Source organism: Gouania willdenowi, chromosome 12 (genome assembly GCF_900634775.1).
Source record: "Gouania willdenowi chromosome 12, fGouWil2.1, whole genome shotgun sequence".
NCBI classification, from domain to species: Eukaryota; Metazoa; Chordata; class Actinopteri; order Blenniiformes; family Gobiesocidae; genus Gouania; species Gouania willdenowi.
Genome location: NC_041055.1, coordinates 21,723,680 through 21,745,111, shown reverse-complemented (window position 1 = coordinate 21,745,111; position 21,432 = coordinate 21,723,680). Strand labels below are relative to the sequence as shown.

Sequence of the window (21,432 nt, the reverse complement as noted above, 5' to 3'; positions counted from 1 at the left end):
ACTTTTTTTTATTCTGACCCACAGAGTGGATTTGGAGGGCTTGATGAAGGCATCTTCCACCAGTTGGTCATAATCGTAACCTTCAGTAGCATTTGCCTCTTTATTATCATCAGCAGCAGACACAGCAACGACATCCCCCAAAGGGGGCAATGTTTCTGTTTCTGAGAACTTAAATGAATAAAAATTCATATAGGTCTGTGCCAAGTTTAGATACTCTCTGCTTCCTTGATCATGGCTCAAGTGAGACATGGTGATGAAGGGGTGCTGAAGAGCCTCAGTGGGAGAAATTCGCTCCGCCCCATTCAGATGCAACATTTTCTTCAATAAGTCAATGAAAACCTTCCGATCAACATTTTCTGCAGTGTCCGCTGGATCATGGTAATAGAACAGGTCATCCAGTGATTGGAAATGAATTCTATCTCTGGGCCATGTCCTAGCTTTTTTTCTATTAATGACTGAGTATTCAAATTTTGACAGCAGCCTCCATGTTGAGCCAGATGTATATGTATCCTGATGGAAATAATTGTTGGTGTACCTGCCTTTCTGGAGCATGCGCTCTGATGGTATGCCCAGGATCTCCACCATGCTTCTGAACAGGAGATGTTCACAACTTTCAGGAAAAAGGCTATATCCCAGGTAGAGAAATGCCAGCAAACAGCCTAAGGCCCACATATCAATGGCTTCAGTGTAAGGAAGGCCAAGTGAAACCTCTGGGGACCGAAACCCAATGATCTGACGCACACGCCCAAACTTGGCCTTATTGGTGTAAAAAGCCAGTCCAAAGTCAATCAGTTTAACTCGGTAGGGAAGGTCCTCCCTATTAACAAGCATGATATTATCATATTTGAAATCACCATGAGTGATTCCAAGAGATTTTAAAGCCTGCAATGTCTCCAACAGCTGCATTGCAATGGGGCGGATAGCATTTACATCCAGTGAACCTTTGTTCTGACAGTATTGAAATAAATCAATGTCCAGCATCTCAAAAACCAAACAGGTGAAGCCACAGTGCTGAAATTTTTCATAGAGTTTAACCACATGTACTTGGTCTGCATTCAGTTGGCCGATGACGTCCAACATGTCCAGCTCATCTTTTATGTCCTGAATATTCATATTCTTCAAGATCTTCACAGCCACTACTTCCTCACTATCATTGACCTGGCACTTAAACACTTTTCCAAAGCCACCTTCACCAATATGCTTCAGAATGGTATAGGCATTGGTGCTGCCTTGCAGAACCTCCCCTTCCATTAGATAATATACAATGAGATACTCAAAATAGGAGTGTTTCAATAAATAGGAGTATTTCACTATCTGTTGATACTTCTAAAACTCTTTTAAAAACCAATATATATGCTGTGGCTTTTAAACCAAACTGATAATTGGCATTATTGGTTTTGTATTTGTATTTTATCTCTTTTTGTTTTAGTTGCATAAACTTTTATAACTACTGTGCAGCACTTTGATCAACTTTTGTTGTTTTTAAATGTGCTCAACAAATAAAATTACTTGACTAGACATTCCAAAAGCACTCAAGTAGCACTCATCATGCTACTTGAGTTGGAATCAGAGTTCGGCTGCCTTCCATGCTGCAGCCTCCATCAACCTTGATGACATGTGACTATAGGCAGCCATGTTCTATTTGTGATGTCATTAAGATGTTTCCTGAATTCTACATGTACAGTTATAATGTTTTCATTGTACATTACACATCAAGAAAGAGCATGTAATGGTGTTCTGTGTTGTTTTTTGCATGTTTTTAAACAAAATTTTGATCTGCATGTGCTTGTGATACATTATTTCAAACATAATTTAAAATGACAAAAAAGGAAACAAATAAAAGAAGCCACATTGGCCACAGTTACATGATGTTTTTAATTCGGAATTAAAATGTTCTGCTTCATGTTTACATGGTAATAGTAATTCCCAAACTGAGGTTTACATGGAAAACTGGTTTATTTGGCTTTAGTTTATTCTGCTTTAGGTCTAGGGGTTGGGAATGCTCGGATTGGACAGGGAGCGAACGTGACGTACAACATCTATCGGGAAAAACACAACAAACCTTTTATTGTTGGCTGTAGCACAGAACACCACACGTAAACTGTTTTTACCTTTATTTTGATTGTAGTTTTGAAGCAGGAGCTCAACAATAACACACTTTGGTCCACACAGCGGAATAGATAGGAACTAATCACCGGTAAATAAAGCCCAGTAAAACTCCCGAAAACAATAACTAGGAATAAATAGTTGCTCCCTGGTAAAGATAGTAGCTCTAACAACCATTACAACGATAAACTTGGTGACATTACAGCCTGTGCAGCAGTACGAGGACGCATTTCCTCCGTCTCCGGTTTTAGTATCACCCGTCCAGTGAAGCCAGCTCCGTTTGCTGAGCTTCGTGTGTGTTTAATAAGTCCATGTGTCTGTGCTAATTTCCGCACGTTTAGGCCTCCGTCCATCCACTCTTTTCAATAGATGCATATCTTTTAAGGCTGTTATTATTAGAAAGTGCCTGGAGGTACGTTAAACATAGCCATAGCTCCTGGGACTATAGCTACATTTCCGGAGCTTTTCTACTTAAGTGCAATGTGCCTGTGTCACCACCCTGCCAGGATAGTCGAGTGGTCTAAGCGCTGCACTCACTTTAACGTGGGTTTCGCTTACGTGGGTTTGAATTCCACATTTGACAAATAATTTTTTTTCATTTTAACATATTTAACACAGCAAATTTCACCTTTAAAAATACTTAACCGACAAAAAATAAACAGTTTAGGGTTACGGTTAGAGTTAGGGGTTAGGGATAGAATTACAGTTAGGGATAGAGTTACAGTTAAGATTAGGGTTAGGGTTAAATTAAAAGGGTTTGCTAAAAATAAATATGAGCTAAAATACAAATGACGGAACTTAAGGTCACGTGGTGCACCTATCACATGACCTAAACTTGCCAATGAGGGGCGGTGCATATCCATAGAGTGGCAGTCTACGGATACGTTTAACGTACCCGTAGCCACGGACTTTATTATTATTTATTATGTGGGCTCTAGTCCAGGTGACCATGTTAGATTATGTTGTCACCAAACACATCATCGCTGCAAGTCGCACGTAAAGCGCCTTTAAGAGTTGTTAACTGTTTACAAGAAAGAGGAATTATTTAATTCGGAATTAAAAACGGAATAAACCAGCCAACTAATTTGGAATTAACTTTAATTCGGATTTAAATTAGCATTAGGAATTAAGTGTTTCCAAGGTCAGGTTAAAGAGGAATTAACGCTCACATGTAAACGTGGCCAATGACATTTGTCTGTCTGTGACTGTGCCTTAAAAAGAGCAGGATGAAGTTTACAATCATTTAATTCCTGCCCCTTATACATAATTAACTAAAATGTATGCACCAGTGTTCCTGTATATTGAAATATATCATCATTAATATTATCGTCACAATCGTTGTCCGTAACAACAAAATTGTTTTAACTAATATAAATAACAAGTTGTAGTATTAGATCATTATTATCATGAGTCCCATCATCATCACTTAATTGCCACAATTATACTACTATAAATATTAACTCAAAATGTATACACTTACTTAATAGTACACAGAGGACCAAGTCCAAAGTTATCCCCTCTTTTTGGGATCTCCAAATTTCACACATATCCACACAAACATCCAAATCTATAAAGATGTAAGCTATCGTTGAAGACCCGGACATGCCTATTTCTTTTAAACCGTATCGACCACCAGGTATCTCAACTTAAAACAACTTAGCCTCGTATATACTGTATCTGAAAGGTTTTTATTGAGTATTATAGATGTGTAGGACAATGGTAGATGATGGTAAAAAAAAAAAATCTGTCCCAGTGGGCTTTGCTGCTCTAGTTGACTATATTTGGTTGTTGGGAAGAGGGCTGGATCTCTCAGTCTGTGTGACAGATGGCTCAGTGCCAATACGCAAATGTGACCACCTCCAGAAGTGTGGGTGTGTGTAAGAGAGAAAAAATGAAAGAAGGGTAGAGAGAATTACACACACCGCAGAAAGAAGGTGGACATTGTTTCTCAGTGTGTGACTATGGGAGCTAGAGCAGAGAGCTTTTGTCAAATAACGAACACAAATAATAAGGAAAAGATGTTATTTTTGGTTATTATTAATGTCCATCTCTGTGTATCATTCCGATTTTGCCAAATTTGTTTAATAATACGTTTATGAAGGGCAGAAGAGGGAAGGGGTATCGCGCTGCAGTGTAGGATGGGGGTTGGTAGTAGGACGAAGACTGGGACGTCCAGATTCAGTGACAGTGAAAGCTGCTTAGCGCCCAGCTGTTCAGCTTCCCACCAGGATACTAGAGCAAGGAGTCTCAATCACACACGCACACTATAGGAGACAGACACGTACGATGACGAGTACATACAAATTTATTAATGAGGATTAAAAAAAAAAAAACGTAAAATCTACCAAAAAAAAAAAACTGCTTCAAATGACAAAATCTTACACTTAAGTAAATTAACCTCAACACATTTAATATAGACTATGTTTTACAGCTTGATACTTATAAATACTAATAAAATACCACCATTTACAATCTGCTTAGAATCTCACAACTGACTTCTACATTTCAACACTACTAAGCCCACAGCTCAGTAAAATGTTGCTTGTGGGACAGATGAGGGTTAATCTTCTCAAATGGCTGAGCCTGCTGGAATTGGTAAAAAGACCTAGAAAGTGTTTGATGGTAGCTTAGTAAAGGCAGCTGCACTTGCTTGTAGTTTTCCTTGAAGACTGAACCCTGAACGTGCAATTAAGTTTCACATATGCTAGAAATGGGGCATCATTGTAAAGTTGTGGTTAGCACATCTGCTTCACAGCAAGAAAGGTCTTACCCTGGATTTCTACTGGATCCATGACTGCACTGAAATTACGGCACAGCGTAACTGCAGCACTGTCATACCCACCGCCTCCGGTTTAGCTGCGTATCTGTTGCAGCGAGGACTCAGAAGATCCCGCTAATTCACGTGTAATCAAGCAATATATGTTAAATACAAATTCAAAAGTTCTCAGATCGGGCCAAACGTGGTATCAACTTAAAGGTCTGGTTCCCCCAGAGTCCTAATATGTGCTTGGTTTTCGGGTAGAGTCCGAATTGCACCCTCTAGAGCCGAAAAGCACAATTTTTGGGCAGACAAAAGAGTGTTTATTTGGTCAAAAATGTGGTATCAGTGGACAGTTTTTATTCTCCTGAGTCTGGAGGCCCCAAAAGGTTGGTGTTTTTCTCTGTCAGGGGTAACCTGAGTCAATGAAGGGGATTACGATCCACCTTGAAGACGGAGTATTTTATTTTGGAAAATAATCAGGAAATAGTGCATTGACACAACATTGTGTCAATCCACTAATAATAATAATAATAATAATAATACATTTTATTTAAAAGCGCTTTTTCGAGACACTCAAAGACACTTTACAGCATAAAAACAACAAGAGCATTGATAGAAGAAAATATGACGTAGAGAAAAGAAGTGAGTGGGTGGGTAATTTAAACATTAAAAGCTGAGTGAAACAGGTGAGTTTTGAGTTGTTATTTGAAAGATGGGAGGTCGGTGCAGTTGCGGATGTGGCTTGGTAGGGAATTCCATAGGGTGGGGGCAGCTACAGAGAAAGCTCTGTCCCCCAGGTTCTGTGCTTGGTCCTGTGAGGAGTGAGGAGGTTTGCATCTGAGGAGCGGAGGCTGCGGGAGGGAGTGTAGGGGTGGAGCAGACCTGTGAGGTAGGAGGGGGGCTGATTATTAAGGGCTTTATAGGTGAGAAGGAGGAGTTTGCATTCGATGCGCTGAGGAACGGGGAGCCAGTGGAGGTTTTGAAGGACAGGGGTGATGTGGTCACGGGAGCGGGTGAGGAGGTGGGCAGCTGCGTTTTGGATGTATTCGAGTTTATTTAGGAGTGTGGAGGTTGTACCAAAGAGGGTGCTATTGCAGTAGTCAAGGCAGGATGTGATAAAGGCGTGAGTTAGGGTTTCAGCGGCGGGGAAGGAAAGTGAAGGACGGCGAAGAGAGATGTTTTTGAGGTGAAAAAAGCAGTTTTCATGATTTGTTTGATGTGGTGGTCGAAGGAAAGGTTATTATCAAAAATGATACCAAGGTTACGGCACTGAGAGGCGGGACACAGGGTAGAGTTATCAATGGTGAGGTGAAAGTCAGAGGCTGTTTGGGTGAGGGAGTTTGAACCAATGAGGAGTATGTCTGATTTGTTACTGTTTAAGATCAGGAAGTTTTCTTGGAGCCATGTTTTGATATCAGAAATAGAGTTTGAAAGTGTGAAGTGGGTTTCATGGTTGATAGACTTGGTAGAGATGTATAATTGGACGTCATCAGCCTAACAGTGAAAACGGAGACCATGACGATGCATTATTTGACCGAAGGAAAGGAGGTAGATTGTGAAGAGGAGAGGGCCAAGCACAGAGCCCTGGGGGACTCCTTGGGACAGGGGGCAGTGGAGGAGGAGTGGTTGTTAATGAAAATAAAATGTTTTCTGTTAGTGAGGTAAGACTGTAACCAGGTGAGGGCATCGACAGTGATATTGAGGAGGGATTTTAAGGGGAAAGTAGGATGGAGAGGTTGATGGTGTCAAAAGCAGCAGTGATATCAAAATGAACGAGAATTGAGAGTAGGCCGGAGTCAGATGAGAGGAGGAGGTCGTTGGTGACTTTGAAGAGGGCTGTTTCAGTGCCATGTTTGTTGCGGAAATTGTTTGAAAAGGTGATTATTGTTGAGATGGAATGTGAGGCAACAACGCGTTCCAGAACTTTTGACAGGAAGGGGAGGTTGGAGATGGGTCAGAAGTTGCTCAAGATGTTGGGGTTGAGACCAGGTTTTTTGATGACGGGGGTTACGGGAGCCAGTTTCAGTGATGAAGGGACGGAGGGAAAGGTGAGGGAGGAGTTGATGATTTTTTAGATGAGATGGGAGATGGTGGGGAAACAGTGCTTAACAAAAGTGCACTACTTCCTGTCCCGCACAGGCTTACTTTTGTTAAACTGCTGCAGCACAGCTCTGGCGTCTTGCAAAAATAGAAGTGCTGCATTTTTGCTGCAAAGGGCTCCAGCATGTATGCGGCAGCAGTTACGGTGCTGTGCTGGAGCAGTTTCGGATGCGGTGGAAATTGACACATTGAATTTAATGTAAACCTATCAGCTGCGTTGCAGTTTTGGGTGTGGTGGAAATTTGGGGCTAGGTCCATGCCCCACGTTGAACACTTGTCCAAATCGAGCCTTTCTGTGTTGAGTTTACATGTTGGCCCCATGACTGGGTCAGAAGATGAATGAATGTGGTAGAAATTACAGTATATACAAGTGAAAGCATCATTGCACTAGTTTGATGATGAAAGAACAGCAGGCTGATGTTTACTTCATCAAAGCATGACCTGCTTTCCTTGGAGGCCAGCAACTCTCTATGGCTATGTTCACACTGCAGGCAAATGCGACCCAAATCCCATCTATTTGCCCATATGCAACTTGTATCACATCTGTTAAAGACAGTCTGAACAGCACACTTCAGATTTTGTCAAATCCGACTCAGGTCACTTTCATAAGTGATCCTAAATCCAATACGTATCCAATTTTTCGCAATACGACTGCAGTCTGGATGACCGAGGCAGTTTCTATTTGACATCATAAATCATTCAAAAACTTAATAGTCCCAAGAGAAGCTAGGTGGAAAAACAACAGCCATGGTGGAGGATGCAGCAGAGTGGGCAAGTTATAAAGTGTTGACTTGGAAAGAAAATTTCTGTGTGACACACAGTCGCACACTGGACATCTCCATATTTACTATCGTAAACACCGTACGTGCCTGCAGGCCAGGGTCATGTGTCACCTTAGGACCTCTTCAGGCTCGCATTCCGTTCATACTCCAAACTGACTGAAGACGCATTTAATATGTAATATGAACAATGACACACAAAAAAAAAGTGAATTGTTTCATTAAGCCCTGCAGTGTGAATGTAGTATAAGTTCTCTCACTGCAGCCTGGGCAGTTACCGCCCTGTTTTTATTGCTTTAATAAAACCGTTTGACCAAATATGAAAGTGAATCAGTTGCTACGTAGGAGCTCTTGGATTACCTTTCAGACTTAAATGACATCAAACCCTACACGATGCCATTGCTCATAAAATCAACCAAGTATGAGTGACAACATTGAGTTTAACTTGACTGCAGTAATTTTACAAACTGCCTCTTTAGGCCCAAATAATTTATCCCGTCAACTGAGGACTGAGTCTGACAGTGAGACAGGAGCTGCCTAAAAACACAAAGAGAAACCCACCACAACTGTATTCACCCAAATGACCAGAGCTCAATCCTGTTCAACCATAAACTGCCCTCCACATAGTCAAGAGTGTTTATGCTCCTGGATTCCTTGTTTACACTGTCTACGAAAAAAACATCACATAGTAGAGAAGGACTCTTCAAAACTTCCAAAGTAATATTTAATTTTCTTATTTGATAAAACTATAAGTCTTACTGCTAGACTTACTAACACTATTCTATATCTAATTTCTATCTCTATCTAAATGCTGATTGTGAGATCATGCGAAGCAGTACATTAGTGGGTGTGTGCTTCAGGTTCAGCCACACAGGCCAACAAAGTCAAGTCTGAAAAGAAAACACATCACTTGCCACCTCGGCAATACACACGTTGGACGAGACTTCAGAAACCATGTAATTAGTACGGGCTGTGTCTTTGGCTGGAAGAACTTAGATTTATTTGTAGGGAAATTAAAAGAATAGAGTAGCCCTCTTTCATGCCTGAACAGCCCTTCCTTGCATCTAAGGCAATGGTTCCCATCCTTTTTTGGATCGTGACCCCATCTTTATATCACAAATTTCTGGTAACCCAAGTAATTTTTTCTATATCAAGTTTGTTATACTGTGTTACAAATAGAGAGTAGACAGGAATAGTGCACACAGTGACCAGATACGCCAGCTTAGATATTTTTATACTGTATTTTTTTTTCCTTTTATTTTCTGTTTTCTCTTTCTTCTTTTCTTTTCACTGCATTTTATTTGAGCTAGACTTATATCTTAGAAATTGAAAAAATCAAATACAGTTCTGTGTGTTGTGTTTTAATTAGAAAAATAATAATTTACAAAATGTTAAAAATATAATATTAATTATCTTAACATATTCCAGGCAACCCCAGAAGGGGCCACGACCCCAAGGTTGAAAAACACTGAACTACAGGTAGCATTTACCACAGAAAGAGATGTACAATCCCTTACAGAAATTGGATGAAGGAAGAATAATCAAATTGCAATTCTTCCCTGCAACTTATTGAAGCAACAGACACAGCTACACAAACCCAATTGGGATGTTACATAGGTCTACATCTGAAATCCACTAAGATACATTCTTCCCAGGCCAGGTCTCACCTGGTTCCTGCCCCGTCTAATGGGTCAGGATAAGCCTAAGCATGTCTGAAGTATTTACCAAACAGGCCCACAGCAGCCTCGGCTCCCAATCGTCCACCAGAATCCAGGTCTGGGGTTATGTAGACTGTTTAGTTAGAAATGATTGGTGGCCCTTCCTTTCTCTCTCTGCCGCCTGGTACGCCACTTTATAAAGACTGCACTTAAATTCTTGAGCCATCTGAAAGGCCTGACTGATGTAAACATTGTAAATAGCTCATTCATCAGGTTCACCAAGTGCACATCACCTAGAAAGAACACATCTGCTGCAGAAAAGCAAAAATTTACACATTTAAAATAACTTTTATAAACGATGTTTACATACTGATAAAATGTATTAATGACTAATGAATAAATAAATATTACATTTATTACAATGTAAAAATAAATAAATACATTTAAAAAAAAAAGGGGAAAAAAATAACAGCTTGTCCATCCAAATGATGTTTAAGGTTTCATTTGTACAACTTTTTTTCACAAAATTTACTTCCACGTAATAATTCCAGTGAGTTAATTTTGTCTTCTTTTTGAATAATATGTAAGGATTTCATTTAATCAGACAGGAAATTTACTTTGCTCTCCCAACATGTTTCTACAGACGCCTCTAAAGAAGACTGGCAGTGAAAGTAATAAAAAACCTTCTTCTCAAAACGTCTAATATTTATAGTCGGACTTACTGTATACCTGAGGTAACGGTGCATACAGACTTTTTCATTCTTTACGCATAACAGATTACAACATTTTATGATATAGCTACGATTACTGTGTGTTTACACTGGTGCTATTTATCATACCTAAAGAACACTGTCTAAATAAAGTGAAATTAATCAAACAAAACTTATTCATGTATAGTACATAATTTACTTTTTGATGGGGAAGAAATTTAACTCAACATTGTTCATTTTGCCCTGATTTACTTTTGAAATATAAAAGTAAGTCAATACTTTAAGATATCTACCCATAAGTGTCTGCTGTTATATGACAGTGTTTAAAAATAGCTTAAATTATCATTAAATAAAATCCTAATAAATGGAAGAAATGACCAGCTGCAGAAAGCAAACCTACAGCATTTGTGAACATCTCAAAGGGCGCAAAAGAGAAACTTCAGCCTAATGCTGCTGAAGCTTTCAGTTTCCCACAATGGCAGATGGTTCAGCGAGTGAAAGGCCAGTGGAAAAAAAAGCACGTCCACGTGTTTACCCTCTTCAGTAAAGTGAATGAGACGACAAACACCCAACAAAGCAATTCAAAGGGAGCAGAAAAGTTCAACCAAAGCATCTGAGGTCTATACTGTCGAAAAGGGAGTTTAGTAAAACGATAAAGATTTTTTTTTATAAAAAAAGCATTTGTGTGGTTGGTTAAAAATACTAAATACCACAGATCAAGACCAACTGGGTGAGCACAGTCGCCGTGAGCCCTTTTTGTTGTTGATTTATTTGTTAATTATGGCAGCTACCCACCGTCTGTGAGTGACATCATTATTACCAACCAATAAAAAGTCAAGTGCTTAAACAGAGCAGTGTTTACATCAGCTAAATTAGTGGCCTGTCAGATACTGCTCCAGTAAGAACACTGGATTTCAGCAAGGGCCAATGGGGGCGGGGCTTCAGGTTTCTGCACTGGACAGCACCTCTGCTCCTCAGCATATGTGGCTGGAACATAGAGTTCTAATGTGTGGGGATTTGACTGGAATGCAGATTTGATTTTTTTTTTTTTTGCATAGATAATTTGATTTCACACATATAAAAAAGTAGCCCATATAAAAGCATCAATGGCCATCCTGCCAACATGCTGTGGGAATAAGAAGTAGAAGAGATGTGGAACTATTCACTTTTCCCAAAATGATTCTCTTGCTTACATCCAACTTTCCACCTTGAACTTCACTCTCTGCTCTTTTCTCTACACCCATTGAAATGACTCCTCACCCAACTAATGCTGCCAAAGACTGATCCACCCTCATATACTGTATTGTATGCAAATGTCCAGTATCAGGGATTTTACAGATAAACATGGATCATTTTACTTGAAAAGAAAATTTAGTAGCTCAAGTATACCATAAGCTTCTTATTACATCCCTTACAGTTGGCTATAAATCAAACTATCATTAATATCATTGGACTTAGTCTTCATGCCTAAAATGAATAAATAAACTAAAATCTTTTTTTTTTTCTTTCCAAGATTTTTGTTACATTCATTTTGGTTAAAACTAGAAAAAAACAGATTCTTAAATCCTGTTTTGTAGATCTTTAAACATGACTTTGGCAACTACTGGTGTGTTTAAAGGAGTTATACCCAAATAAAAACTTCTCAAGCTTAGCCTTCAGCTCATTTCCAAACCACTTGCGCACAGAACAAATGACATACACACTGGTCTAATTATGTACTACTATGAAGTCATTGTGATTTTTTTTAACATTAAAGGCCTTTTTGTGTGTGTTTACAATCCACAAATTATATTAACCGGAGAAAAAACGTGCAGTTTTTCACGGAACTTACTGCATTGGTGACTTCTATTTCATGAACTCTTTGAAAGGAAAGTCGGTCAAAGAAAACCAGCTTTCCGTTCCCCTCGTCTTTCTTCACGGAGGTTCCCGTGACAACAAGCTTGTCATCTGGACTGAAACAGCAGTCGGTCCTAACACAGAATTTTACACAACAAGGATTAAATAAAAGAAAAATCACATTTTTAGTCAGATGTGTTGTGAAAAACATAGTACAGTATATTATTTCTTACATTGAGAAGTAGTTGGTCAGTCCAGTAGCAACATTTACAGGCTTTTTGAAGTTGCGTATATCCCACGTCTTTAGTGTGTCGTCACCTACGAAATAATGGTTACAGGAGATGGACGTGTAATTTTCAACACAAAACATCTTTACATTATATACTGTACATGCAATAACATGTACGAATAGTTTAATCATTTTTCAAACTTTTGTGACATTTATATTTTTCAATTTTAAAGTATATATATATTTTTTTTTTTCGATGAAGAGCAGTTGTCCACAAATTATGCTGTGATACGTTTAAATGAAAGGCTTCATTTTCAAACACTGGTCCAGGGTGCTGTGACGCCCTTATGACTTTGAGAGTTAATCAGGTGTGTAGAGTAAGAGTTACATTTTTACCTAAATTTCTCCAAAAATTTATCAAAATTTAGAAGTGTACCTTATTTTACAGACCAAAGAAAGGACACACCGGAATATAAATAACATTGGTCAAAAAAAAATGTGTTGCAAAGAAGAAAAATACATTTAAAAGTCACACTGGACAATAAGTCGCATTTATTTCGAAATTTATTTCACAAAATCCAAGACCAGGAATAGATATTTATTGTTTTCTATTGTAAGAAAAAGTTCTGCTTTCAGCCAGTCTCCTGTTTCTCAGGTATTTTAATACTTGCAGTTTGTAATCTGCAGAATAGGATTTTCTTTATGGGCCCATTTTGTTTGTGTTCAGTCTTTCTCAGCTGTCTTTCAGCTAATGTTTCTGTACTATTTTTCTGTGGTGGGGGGCAGCATAAAGTTGTCACAAGCCTAGCGTACTCTCTCGTGGCTGTAGATGCTAATTTTTATTCGTAGGTTCATGTCAGTCAGAAGGAATTAACACTTTAAAAATGCTAAATTATATGTATTTTGATATATAAGTCACACCTGACTCTAAGTCGCAGGACCAGCCAAACTATGAAAAACAGTGTGACTTATTATCTTGAAAATACCATAACAAATCCTTGTTTAATAATGTGCTGAGAAAATCTTTCCCTACGTGCTAATAATGAATTACATAGTTGATTCCATTTCTTGTGTACGTCATGATTAGGTACGGGATTGGCCAAGTTACACACACCAGTAAACTCTTGGATTTCAGTAAGTCATCTGTGTATTATTGGAGGTGGTGTTTGTTTATATGCACAGAAAGAATTAAGCAAATTCCTAAGCAGAAGAATGATTGCAGACAACAAGAGAGTTTGGCTTACCTCCGCGAGAAGCGAGAGTCGTGCCGTCATAGGAAAAACACAGACAGGAGGTGTCTGATCCTGGAGCGTGGGCTTGTCGAGAGTGATACTTTGTGTGTACCTGGATTGGAAAGGAGAATGGAAACTTTTTAAAAGGGCAAGGCATTCTCATTTATTAGTCGACTATGGCTAGTATCTGCATTGTTTCCGTGGCTGCAACTTCCTGCTTAGACTTTCAGACAAACATTGTAATACTAACACAGCATCGGGTAAAATATATAGTTCACAGTAATTATTACATACTTACGGAAGTGGATTGGGGCCAATTCTGATGGAGAAAATAATTTTGGGCAAATCGAGATAAAGTCAAAATGTTGAGATTAAAGTTCAAATTTTGTTATAATCTCTTTAAGGACTTTGAAGACTGTTGATTTGGCTACAGTACCAACAGCTGCTACTAGTGTCAGTCCAATCTGTGGCTATTAAGGACAGATTAGGGCCAGTTTTGATGGAGACCAGTGTATATGGTGAATTGGCCCTCGTCTGCTTCTGTAGATTTGACTTTATTAGCAAAATTCGACTTTTATCACAATATTGTGTTATGACTTTTTTTCCGTAATTTCAACTTTAATCTAGTTTTTTTCGACTTTATTCTCGACATTAAACTTCAACTTTATTCTCTTAAACTTTATTCTTGATTTTCCAAAAGTTATTTACTCCATCAAAATTGGCCCTAATCCACTTCTGTACATACTTTCTATTAGACTTTACCAAAGTTATTTCTTGAGGTAGCACTTTCAAACAAACATTTATTTAATCCTACCCTTGTGGCCATCACCCCTAAATGTTACTATATAGAGTTTAGCATGGTCTCACCCAGCCTGGCTGTGATGATCAGCATGCATCACTGAAAACCAAGAAGGCTGAGTGACATTTAATATCAGGTCATTGTACATTGGTGAGAAATGTGATGACAAAAGCCAACCAGATCGCATCTGATAGCACTGTACCATTTAGGATACATAGATTAGTTCAGGATAAAAGCCTATACAACACACAAATAATTTTTTTTTTTTTTTTTGCACACATTTCAGTAATGTGGTCTGACATCTAAACTAAGCAGCTGTTTCCAAGATGGTCTGTCTTTCACGTCCCTCTCTGCTGTGCACTGCTAAAGTGCACCACAGAGTGTGTGCCAAGCCTGCATAGTGCAACAGCTGAACAGAATGTGACTGGTGCTGACCTAAAATCCAACTATCAGACTGTGTTTGTTCCCTCACATTTAACCAAATCAACACCCACGAGTTTGAAATCTTAAAACAGTCATCGTGTGTTTTTGCTACACACTGGGAAATATCACTCTCAACTTTTAAAAGCCCCTGCTGGATTTCTTTTATTGTGAGTTCCAGCTGTTCTCAAACTATGGTCCGTGAACCAATACATGTCCATGAGGGGAGGGTGTCTAATTACTGTGATTTTTCCTTTTGTTGTCGTTTTATGCATACATTTATAAGGATGATATTTAGCGTTTAATGACGCGTGAGTTCTTCAAAAAGAAACACTGATGTAGAATCATTAAACAATGGATGTGATGTTTAAACCGTCCTTTAGGCCAAAAGATGGTAGTCATATGACATATTTGAGAGTGGCATGGGAGCTGTGTCTCTGATATGGGAAGAATGAAAAAGATGTTGGGGACGCATCATCAGTAGTGTTCCTTTGGATCAGGGGGTGTTTCGGCCTTTCAAACACTACACACCCTCATCAAAGGTGGCCAGCTACAAGGTGATCTTGTAGCCCGAGCTTGCGTCCCATACCCGTTTCCCACTCTCTCCTTTCTGCAGATCTCACACTTGGTCTGTGACCTTTGTTCTTTTTTCTCCCTAGAAAGTGTCTGTTCTTCGATCTCTTCCTTTGACGTTCTGCTCTTTGATCCTTTGAGTCCTCCACCAGCATTTCTGTGGTTGTACCAACCTCTTCAGTGACATGGGTGCTGATGCTCTGAACTGTGTTTTTTTTTTTCCCATCGCTGTGCTTTAATCAGCCCTGTAAGTGGTTATTTTTACCAGCCACTGGTGCACACCTGTCCCATGCCCAATCATGAGAAGCCTGGTGGTTTCATTGGCCCATGGGACTATGCAAGGCAGGGGGCGTCCTCTTCCCTGAGTCAAACCTAAAGCTGACCGCATACCTAGAACTTAAGGCATTCTTTATAATTTTTTTTAACTTCTCATTTCAAACTTACTTGTATTCAATAATCTCTTTTATCTGTTATTTCATCCCTGATGGACACACTTTTCTGTCACACTCCCAGTGCAGAGCCTTAGTTCTCACACGGACTGATCAGTGCTTGATGCTGGTGAAGCAACAGTCGCTGAAGCAGGGTGGCCAAACACAGCCTTCTTTATATTGCTAAATTTTCATTACTTTTCAACGGAATACAAATGAATCAGTGAAAAGAGTGTTGCAGTAACTAAAAAAAAAAGGTGGATAAGGAATATGAAGTGAGCACAGAGTGTAGAGGACTGATAAGATAGGGAAATGTAGAAAAAGGCTGGCAGAACTTGCAGGAGAGTGGAGCGTGAGGTGAATGACTGATGTGCCCTCATGATAAGAAAAGGGAAACAAGGTCACTCTTTACCTCCAAAGTAAAACGAGGGAAGTTATTAACTTGCAAGAGACAGATAACGATGTTACCTTGGACTACAGATAACTGGGATTACACTTTTTCAGGCCTTGGCCATTTAATCCTCGTCGCCACTTTGGGAATAAATTTCCTCCCCAAAGCATTACCTGCCTCGGATTACTTTTGACTGACTTTCATTGTACTCATGGAGTATCTTTTATTATCTGCCTATTAGTTTTTTTTTTTTTTTGCACCACTGTAATTGACTTGGAAAAATAAAAGTCAAGAGGTCGATTTTAGACAAAGACTACAATTTCAGTCCCTGCGGCAAGTAATCTTTGGACCTGTAGTGGGTAGAGCCCAAGAGGCTGTGTTTCAGTCAATCACATTTCATCTGTAACCACAGCACTTTACACTGTACACGGTTGTATCCATCTATGACAGGCAGAAATACATTAGGCAAGGTCAACAAACTGAGCACTGTGTTGTATTTAACTTGTAATGATGCAAGAAGGTGAGTCGCACGTTACAATCCATGGAAGGTGGAGAAGACATGGTGGTTTTAATAATACCAGAGGATTGGAAAAGTTTGAGTAACACGTTACACCGTCAAAACAGAGACAACATCGATAACCTGGAGTTACATAACATCAAAGATAACATTGAAGCATCTTTCTCTTTAAGTCAACAAAGTCTATGATCTCATACTGCAAGTTTTGTTCTCAGCCACTCTTTTGTGCACCCTGCATGTGTCATTAGACCTTTTGTGTTGTGTTATGTTTTAAGTTTAATCACCATAGCGTGCTGCCTACTTCAGTTTATCAAACGAGGGAAAGGAAGGCCCTTTTTTTATATAGGCTACTACCATTTGCTAGCTATACAAGAAATTAGGAAATATTGAAGTCAAGTTTAATGGATGATTTAATTGATGATCACAATCTCACTCCAAGACCTACTGTATGACTGCAAGCATAATGGTAGCAATTTAAAAATGAATGAATAAATAGAGAGAAAAAGTATGTGGATACCGACAAACTGTTAATTATGGAATGAATAATTATAGTATGGAGTTTGTAATTATCTTTATTAATAAAAAAAAAAAAAATGGCACTATCCATTCAATGTGATGTCTCTTACTGACATCCTACTTGATGCATTTTTTATGATACGTTTGAGAAATGGAATGTTGGAATAAATGTTGTGTGGTGGACAGGGTTTGTAAACCTTGTAAAGCACTATGAGCTGCTTTTTTGAATGAAAAGCATTTTTATAAATAACTATTGATTGATTGATGTTGTGCATTCCCTGTTTGACAAATTCCATTTTACTTATGATCAGAGAGCAGGGTTTTTTTTGTCTCTAATTAAATTTCTAACACTCAGATAAACTTTAGAAATATCTAAATAGACTCAGGGAACATTATGAATAAATAAATCTAGATATTTAACAGGGACAAAACCAGTATCGGAATAATGCATGACAGTTCAATATCTATGTTAAAATACAAAGCCTTTTCCATGTTGGTTTTTTCCCCTGGAAGTATAGGCCAATAAAGATAGATTGCAAATTTCATTATATAATACGCACACACACACACACACACATACACACACTCACTTTCACTATTTCTAGAACCTATAGTGTTGTTGTGAAAGCTGGAGTATTTACTGTCCTGGTGTTGGCTGGCATTGGGAGATGCCATGGTGTTTGCTTCCTGTGATAATCTACACAGGCGGCTGCTGAAACCAGATTCTTAAACACTGACTGAACCTTCTCTCATGACTTATGACATCCTCTGTAAACTGTGGTCTCCCGCCTGCCCAACATGATTAAGACGAATGTATCTAGAATGATGGTATTTTTAGACAGTATACACACCTATTATCCAAGGATCGTCTCATATGTACAAGAAGTCTTAGGTCCACATGCTTATACACACAATCCATGTCCACACATTTGACAGGAGAAGTTGATAAATAGCATAAAGCACATAGCGTTGGGTTTCAACCTGGGTGAGTGTGATAACAATATACCGCAGTGCCAACTGTTGCAAATCATGCTATCCGAGTGCGATCATATAAACATAGTATAAGCCTCTACATCACAGCGTCTTGTACAAGCTGCGCAGTGCGCACCTGAAAAACAAAACACAGCCCTAGCGAGCAGTAAGTTGGACAGCTCACTCTGACCCATAATGCGGTTTAAGGATCAAGTGGCCAAACTATAGTCCTGAACAGCTGCTCTGATCTTTCATGGAAATCAACAAGTGGGGCTGGTGAGGTGCTGTGTGTCAAGAGAAGCAAACTGGAGTGTGTGTCTGCTTCATCTTAGGGTAAACTGTCTTACACACTGATTAAAACGACACCTCACAACCCAAAACATGTCACAAGTCTTTTACTCTGAGTGGGAATCAAACTCCATAATGTCAGCTATACAATGGAAGAACTGGGATGCTGTGTTAATGACCACAGGGCAAAGTAATGTGAAACTGTTCAGTTCTACAAAACCTTAAAAGAAAAAAAATAAATAAATGAACTGAAACATAACTTAATGCTTCATGCAGCAGCAGTAAAAACTATTTCTAATATAATAAATGCAATATTAATATATTAATGATATATGTACAAATAATGGGTGTCATGTGCCATTGTCCTTATTCCATTTCTATGTGTGTGTGTGTGTGTGTGTGTGTGTGTGGGGGGGGTTATTGGGGTTTCTTGTGGATTGTTTGCATGGCGTATTTTTTAATCCGTGTGAAGTTTTAATGATGTAAAGCACTTTGAATTATATTTCAAATATGTAAAGCACTCTATAAATAAAGTTGTATTTCATTTGATTAAAAACTATCAATTTTTCTTAATATTTCTGGTTAAAATCTTACAACGTGAGAGAATTTTTTGCTGCATCAGCAAAAAATGCACACACACCTTCTCCTTATCCAGTGTTAGCAGAAACATTTAAAACATGCATTCTCTATTTTTGTGCCGATTGGTACTAGCAACGCTTCAGCGCCACAGCTTTATCATTTTTGGCATCTCTGTGTGGATTCAGCATGTACGAAAAACAATAAAGAAAAGCTTCTTGTGGACGTAGCAAAAGTGACAGCTGGAAACTGTCATTTTTGGACCCCACGACGCACAATTTATCAAATTTGCTTCTTTGGGGGGTCCCACTTTGAAGTCTGAAGACTTCTAAGGTTAACACTGACATCATAACATTCCTTGAATCTCTGTGGTAATGTTTTGGAAGCGAGGCCCTGTACCCTAAATGCACCTCATATCACAGGGTGCACATTACCTGGCAACCATGTACATACACTCTTAAAATTCTGGCACCAGCCCTCTCTGGTCAGAGGATAAACACGCTAGCCCCTCCTCCGTGGAGGTGACTGAAAGAGACCTACTTGACTCCCATCACAGGATCAATCAACTCATGTCAGGGTTCAAGAACACGATGTGTCATCTTCAATAGCTTCTCTTAGGGTTGAGCTGTAGATCAAGGTCATGTACGTGATTGATCATGATTGATCCGCACGGCATATTCTGGTCATGAGTAATAGTGGCAAGGCAACAGGAGAAAAGGCCTCATTTGAGTGAAGGGGGGGAGCAGCAATAAAAAAACTTGGGGAGGTCGAGTCCTTTTTAGGCTCGTGGCTGAACTCCTGTCAGCCGCACAGGTTGCTGATTAGGGCAGAGGGCACCGACTAAATTCTTGAGCCATTCAGACAGGACAGGCTCCAGTGGTCAGGAAACAGACATGACTATTGTAAGCTGCTATGGGACGCAGGGTAAATATTTAGTTTGGAGAAGGAGGGGTCATAAATTTTGAAAGCTCGAACCCAATCGCAACAAAACCTGCTGCTAAGAAGAAGCCCATGATGGGTGGGCTCGTGGGAGACCAGTGAAGATGTGGGGAGTCCAATCAACGTGGGTGAACTATGGTGGGTCGGCTACAATAGGAGAGGAAGAAGAGCAGATCTAACAAAAGATGTCATTTGTGTGTATTTTCAGCATAAATTTCAGTGTAGAAGTAATTATGATGTAGCCTACTTCCCATTTGACTAATCTGGATAAGCCCTTCAGTCCTGTCAAGCTGTTCCAACTCACTGGCTAAAGCTTGGTAGATGGTGTCTCTACTCACACTCAAAAATACAAAACGCAAGCAACCTCGTACTCCACATCAAGTTAGACAGAGGCCACTTGGAACTCATTATATTTTATGTTGTTTATTAAAAAGATTGTCTTGCAGTAGCAACTCATTCTTCATCATTCTTATGATTCAAGAAAACATGAGGAAATTTCCAGGACTTAGGTGACATGGAGGTTAGTTGGAAAAAAGCCAACAACTCACAAACCAAAAAAACCAAACCAAAAAATACCAAATTCATCAAACCACCATGTTTAAAATACTAAATTCTGAACGCTGGTGCTCCACTAAGCTCCCACTTTAACAGAGTGCAGGTCTTCCTTTTCATTAACCGTCTCCAGCTGCTTCATAGATGTGAATCTTGTGCGCTGCTCGGAACGTGTACAAAACAGCCCAATCCGCTTTTCCACTGATCAACGGAAAAGCAGCAGCTGGTGAAACCCTTCTGTTGTCCAGAACCCAAGCCGCACACATAACACTTTGATAGCCACCAAGAACCAAGATTTAGGAGGAGACGGTAAAGCGTGGGTTGACCCAGCAGAAGGTGTACGTACACGACGAGAACAGAAGGAAATGCCTTTTCCAGCACCAAACAGAAGTCATTTGTATCCAGAGACGATTCCTCAAATAGCTCGAGTGTAAACAGTGAATGCAATGCTCTCTCTCTCCAGCAGCCAAGATCAACCATTACCTAAACAGTGGGAATCTTAAAGGTAAATGCAGAGTACAATCACATGATGCATCTAATTAACCAACAGTAGAAAATGTCCCGGTGCTAAATGTGATCAGGCCTCACAGCAACATTCACGTAACCCAACTCATTCATCACACGTCAGGTAATTCAGTTACATAAGAAGCTATTTTCAGATCCACTGAAGTAATGTCAACGCTAGTGCATTAGTCGAGGCTCTGCTAAGGTGAAGAACAAAATATGCTGATGACTAACTAATATAAATATTAGCACAAGGGAAGATGCAGGTAGAATGATGGAATGATGATCCACTGGGCAACAATGATATTCACTTTTAACTGCTTACTATTACACTTCAAACACCCATTTGGCAAGCGTACAACAACAAATGCTTTGTCTATGAGAGACCATCAGGTGTGCCATGCACATCTGTCCAATTTCACAGTTTGCCCAGGAATGACTCATTGCAATTTCTGCAGTAATTGCACTGTTATTTCCATCAACGCTTTCATTATTGTGGATTTAGACGAAGTACAAAGCCTTCCATGTTAATAGAGGGCAGTAAGT

General features: G+C 39.3%; 1 protein-coding gene across 1 annotated transcript in view; it reads right to left on the bottom strand.

The window, feature by feature from the left end:
- The window catches only part of wdr70 (WD repeat domain 70), a 65,847-nt gene that overhangs the window by 24,772 nt on the left and 19,643 nt on the right, over nt 1–21,432 (bottom strand). The window contains exons 11-13 of the mRNA XM_028462131.1: nt 13,424–13,523; nt 12,184–12,268; nt 11,946–12,084 (exon numbers count right to left, since the gene is read on the bottom strand). Of these exons, the coding sequence (XP_028317932.1) occupies nt 11,946–12,084; nt 12,184–12,268; nt 13,424–13,523 (324 nt within the window). The remainder of the gene's footprint in view (nt 1–11,945; nt 12,085–12,183; nt 12,269–13,423; nt 13,524–21,432) is intronic.